This window comes from Lissotriton vulgaris, unplaced genomic scaffold (genome assembly GCF_964263255.1).
Source record: "Lissotriton vulgaris unplaced genomic scaffold, aLisVul1.2 SCAFFOLD_1834, whole genome shotgun sequence".
Classification (NCBI taxonomy): domain Eukaryota; kingdom Metazoa; phylum Chordata; class Amphibia; order Caudata; family Salamandridae; genus Lissotriton; species Lissotriton vulgaris.
The window spans coordinates 305919-311303 of record NW_028255546.1 but is presented as its reverse complement, the minus strand read 5'-3'; the positions used below and the strand labels follow the sequence as shown (position 1 = coordinate 311303).

At 49.9% G+C, this 5385-nt stretch overlaps 1 protein-coding gene across 1 annotated transcript; it reads right to left on the bottom strand.

The window, feature by feature from the left end:
- Positions 1 to 2316: 2316 nt before the first annotated feature.
- Positions 2317 to 4518, bottom strand: LOC147659086 (uncharacterized). The gene is made up of 2 exons (XM_086951981.1): positions 3816 to 4518; positions 2317 to 3540 (listed from the first exon to the last, which is right to left on the bottom strand). The coding sequence occupies exons 1-2, from the start codon at positions 4234 to 4236 to the stop codon at positions 2522 to 2524; spliced, it is 1440 nt and encodes a 479-aa protein (XP_086808107.1). The 5' UTR covers positions 4237 to 4518; the 3' UTR covers positions 2317 to 2521.
- Positions 4519 to 5385: the final 867 nt, after the last annotated feature.

Sequence of the window (5385 nt, the reverse complement as noted above, 5' to 3'; positions counted from 1 at the left end):
GTGGGTCTCGCAATGACCGACCCGTAGACATCCTTTTACGAAGCCGCTCCTGTGGGTGGCACAACACGTGCTGCAAGCCCACGAGCGGCATTTGTGTTTACAAGCCCCGGCACTCCTGGTGCACTAGAGTAGGGACTGACAGTAAACCAAATAAGCCAAACAGGGATACAATAGACACATCAATTTAACATCGGGAGCACTTGCGCTATGGCACTGATCAGCAGTGACACGGCGCCCAAAGCATATACCAGCAAAACATCGTAAAACAGTAGAGGCAAACAGAAAAAAATGGAGGAGAGACTCAAGCCAATGATGTCAGGTCTAACAGTACCTTACAAGATGATCTTTTTTATTAGGTTCAGAAAGTAATTTGGTAACAATTTTAAAGCATTTGAAATTTTTATAAAGTTTTATATTATTGTAGGCATATGAGATTATGGTAAACTTGCACAGCCCTTTGTGGAGCCTTTCTTGATTCTATATAAACTGTGATGAATATTGATTATGCATTTTAACTGCTAAATTGCGTTTTTGCACATCTAATACTTTAAGAACTTTGGCGATTTTGCACATTTAGGGCCCGATGTAGGTAGGGCTTTACCGATCGGTATCGGCCGAAAATACCGATTTTTGGCCCTTACCGATCGGTAAACAGCCATCGAGATGTAGGGAACCAAAAACAGAACGAATCGGATAGAAAACCGAATCGGAATGTGTACCGAACGTGAAAGGATCCGATACGTACATACCGAAAATCGGATATGTAACGAATCGGAAAAACACCGATTCGGTGACAAAGACCGAATCGGTCCATGTACCGAATCGTTAGTGACACCGAATCGGAAAATCACCGATTCGGTCCCACTACCGATTCGTTAGTGACACCGAATCGGGAATTCACCGATTCGGTCCCACTACCGATTCGTTAGTGACACCGAATCGGGAAATCACCGATTCGGTCCATGTACCGATTCGGTAGAAATACCGATTCGGACATGAACCGAATCGGAAAACATGCCGATTCGCATGAATCTCCGATCGGGAAATTCCCCGATTCCAACAGTTGGGGAGATGTAGGGAGGCACAGAAACACCGAAATTGGCTCAAAATCGGTAGAATTCACTCGGTATTTACCATGGATTGCAATCAGGTGGTAACCAACTCCAACCCATATAAACAGTCCCAAAATGCATTGCAACTTGCAGGATGGCAGCTTTCTATGTCATTGCGAGGCGGCTACGGCTACAGCAGGAAGGACAGAGGGAATGGCTAAGAAATGAACAGGTCTACAGACAGAGGATAACCCTGTTCATGCTCACTGAGGCTGAGATCCTACAGAGATACAGGCTGGACTCTGACACCATACTTGAGCTCATCAGGGACCTTAAGCCATACTTGGACCACCACACCCCAAGGGCACACGCCATCCCTGCGCACGTCCAGGTGCTATGCAGCCTACACCTGGTAGCGTCTGGCAGCTATCAAAGTGGAGTAGCAGCAGCAGGAGGGGTGAGCCAGAGCAGCCTGTCAAGGTTCTTCCACATATTCCTTGACGCCATGATAGACAGGATGGACCAATACATCTCATTCCCTGCAACCCACGCAGAACTGCTACAAACCAAAGCGGACTTCTACCAGATGGCACACTTTCCCCAAGTCATCGGTTGCATAGATGGCACGCATATTCCGATTTGCCCACCAGCGGACACCGAATACATATACCGCAATCGGAAATCGACACACACCATCAACGTGCAGGTGATCTGCAATGCCAAGTGCACCATCACAGACCTGGTAGCAAAATTTCCAGGGAGTACCCATGACTCCTATATATTCCAACAGAGCGGCATATATGCACGGCTGATGGCTGGCGATTTTGGAGAAGGATACCTCCTAGGTGAGCCACATCATCAGACCCCCATAACACATGGTAGGTAGGTGTAATACATGTATGCATGTGTCTAATGTGACCCCTTTCTCTTCCAGGCGACAGTGCATATGCCCTCCGCTCATTCATACTCACCCCCTACCTCAACCCCTCCACACCCAGCCAAAGGAGGTATAACCGGGCCCACATACGCACCAGGAATGTTGTGGAACGGACCTTTGGCATCTGGAAAAGTAGATTCAGATGCCTGCACAAGAGTGGAGGTGCAAGGCAGTATACCCCCATCACCTGCTGCAAGATCATAGCTGTATGTGCAATGTTACACAACCTTGCGGTCAAGAAGGGCACTGAGGTGGAGTTGTCTGACTACGAGGACTATGACGACGACGAAGCTGTGCCACTGACACAGCCAGCTGGGGTGTGTACGCCATGTGATGGCAGATACAGACGTGAGGAGATCACTGAGAACTATTTCTGACTGAGTACAGATGCAAAGACAGCTAAATGTTGCTTGGAAAATAAAATTTTTAATAGTGATGCACCACAGTTACATCACTGAAGTGCATTAAAAAATGGAGTCTGTCAAAACAAATAAAGTCCAGGGTCCTGGTATGATCATCCCCCCTTGCCAGCCTATTTTTTGGCCCGCTTTCCAGACCCACTGGGGTGTCCCCCGGCCCCCTCCGAATGGCCTGCAGCATCAGCGGATCGCCTGGTGCTCCTCCTTGGCTCTGATGCAGCGCTGGCCGGGCTGCTGCGGCTGCTGCTGTCTCCAGCATCACCCAGGTCCAGGGCAGGATTGGAGGCGGCGTTTGAAATTAACATGGCCTCCATGGCCGTGGTGATTCTGGCCATCCCCCTGGTCAGCTCAGCCGTTTGCTGACTCTGCACCGACTCCTGATTTGCGCTTCGGATGCACAGCTGGGCGGTCGCCGATGCAAGGCGGGCCATGGCCCGGTTGAGCACCCGGGCATCCCTCCTGCGCGCAACCTCATGCTCCTCCTGCCTGGCAGAGGAGTGGGTGATGGCAGTGGTCAGCCTGCCCAACCCTGCTGCCACCTCCTTGTTGCTGTCCACAACAGCCTGGAACCCCTTCACCAACTCCCCCATCTGCAGGTTGTGCTGCAGGAGCTGGCGTTGGCAGGCCATGGTGGATCTGGCCTGTTGGCGCTGGATTTTGACCATCTGGCCCTCCAGGCCCAGGAACACACTGCCCTCCCGTGCTGGTGCAGCAGTGGTGGTGGTGGTGGTGGTGGCACGGCGTCTGGCACTGCTGCCTCCGGCCTGCTGAGTGGGCTGGGGTGCCACTGGTGGTGGTGTGGTGCTGGCCGGTCCCGGTGCCCCTGCTCCCAGGACAGGTAGGACGGGTGGCAAGGCCACGGTTGTGGCAGGAGCTGTTGTCGGCGGAATGGTCTGCCTTGTTGGGGAGTTGCATGGTGAAAATTGCAAGGGGGGTGAGCTGGGCAGTACTGGGGAGTGCACTGCCTGGAAATCAATCACCAGGACTCCCTCCATTCCAAGCCCTGTGGTGTCTCCTTCCTCATCCTCATCCTCCTCCTCCTGGCCAGGCTGGCTGGTGCTGGGCCCTGCCACTGCAGTAGTAGATGTCGAGGCTCCCTCTGCTGCCACAGTGGTGCTGCCTGATGGTGCCCCTAGGTACAAAGAAGCATTTGTAAACTGAGTGCCGATGTATTACAGGCAGTACAATTATGGCATTCCACATGTCCTTGCATCTCCTTACACCGTGTCACACTGTTTCCTGTCTTGTGATTCTGCACTGACATATCTGGCTAACTTCTGCTGACTACATGTACCATGATGCTTGTCTCTTGTATGTTGGTGGCAGTACAGTGCTGGTGTTTGCCTATGCATTGTGTCTAATGGGGAGGTGTCTGGTAGGGTGTGTCATGATGCGCATGCTTCTTACCTGTAGCTGTGGCCATCGCAGTGCTGTCCAGGGTCCCGATCCCTACGATGCTCGCCCTCTCGATGGTGCTGGAGACAATTTCCTCCAGCTCGGTGAGGGGTGGCGCCGGGTTCTGGCCTCCTCCGGTGTGTCCAGCCTGCCTCTGGATTTCGGCCAGCTTCCTCTTCGTGAGGCTGCGGAGGTCGTAGAACCTTTTCTTTAGTTCCTCAATGGACCTGGGGGTGACTCCAGCAGCATTGACCTTCTGTGCGATGTCGGTCCACAATCTCCTCTTCGTGCTGTCTGGCACGTTGAGGGACAGCCTGCCAAAGAGCTGGCGGTGCACCCTCACCACCTCCTCAACCAGCACCTGCAGTTCTGTGGTGGTGAATTTGGGCTTCCTCTTTTGGGAGGACTTCTGGCTTCCTGCCTGATCTGCCATTCTGCTGTTGTTCAGTCTGCAACCTCCTTCTCCCACTGCTGCTAACTGTGTGTTGGGCTCAGGCAGGCTTTCCAGTAACTTCTAGAAACTTCTTAATTGTCTGCACCTGCCAGGGTTGCCACTCCCTGTTTGGGTGGGGGAGGGGGAGCCACCTCATTGGCTGAATCGCCTATTGCCGAATCGGCTTTTACCGATTCGGTATTAGCCGAATCGGTAAAATCCGATTCGGTATTATCCGATTCGGTAAAAGCCGAATCGGTTCATGCAATGCATTCCTATGGGCTTTTTCGCCATGGGTCTATGATTGCCGATTCGGTTTTTACCGAATCGGCTTTTACCGATTCGGTATTCGCCGATTCGGAACTATCCGATTCGATGAGAGCCGATTCGGTGTTTTCCGAATCGTTGTTGGCCAAATCGGTAATTTCCGATTCGGAACGAGCTGAATCGGAACGTACCGATTCTCATTACCGATGCCGACCGATTCGGTTTTCATTCGGTATTTTTTTCCTACATATCGTTTTCCGATTTCAGAATACCGATTCGGCCCGCCTCGGTATTTTGAAATCGGAAAATCGCGTTTACCTACATCGGGCCCTAAAATCTTGGTATATGGCACTTTATAGCAACATTTGCACAGTCTTTTGTATTGTAGCTGCTAATCTGCGTTTATGCACATTTAGAATTTTAGATCTTTATCACTCAACACTTTAAGGCACATTTGCACAAGTCCTTTTATGGACTACAATCATATATGAAGTGTTATTAAAGTAATTACGTTTTGTGAATGATGATTTTCGACTGCACTTCTTGTAATCAAGCTTGTGTAGGGCACCACTGTAAAACTGTACAAACATTTTTTAAAGCAAAAGCTACTTTGAATTTAGCATGTTGAAACAGCATAACAGCATAATATGTAGTTTAGATTTAAGTCTATATGTATCCGTTCATGAAGATTTGTAAATAATAATTGTATAGATGAAGTGCACTGAAATATTTTATATTTTAAGAACTAATGATGTTGATATATTTGTTCTGCTTATATGGTTGTGTTATGCAAAGCGAATAAAGCTTTTTTGAATTTGAACTTGAGTGCTGACTGTTAATCAGGCCTAGCATAATTCGCCATAAAAGCCCTCTGATAATTTC

What these genes read in the sequence shown, in the direction of transcription:
- LOC147659086 (XM_086951981.1), bottom strand. Translation starts at nt 4,236, where the DNA reads ATGGCAGATCAGGCAGGAAGCCAGAAGTCCTCCCAAAAGAGGAAGCCC. An exon ending in TGCGATGGCCACAGCTACAG is followed by an intron (nt 3,541 to 3,815) that starts GTAAGAAGCATG and finishes CTTTGTACCTAG; the next exon opens with GGGCACCATCAGGCAGCACC.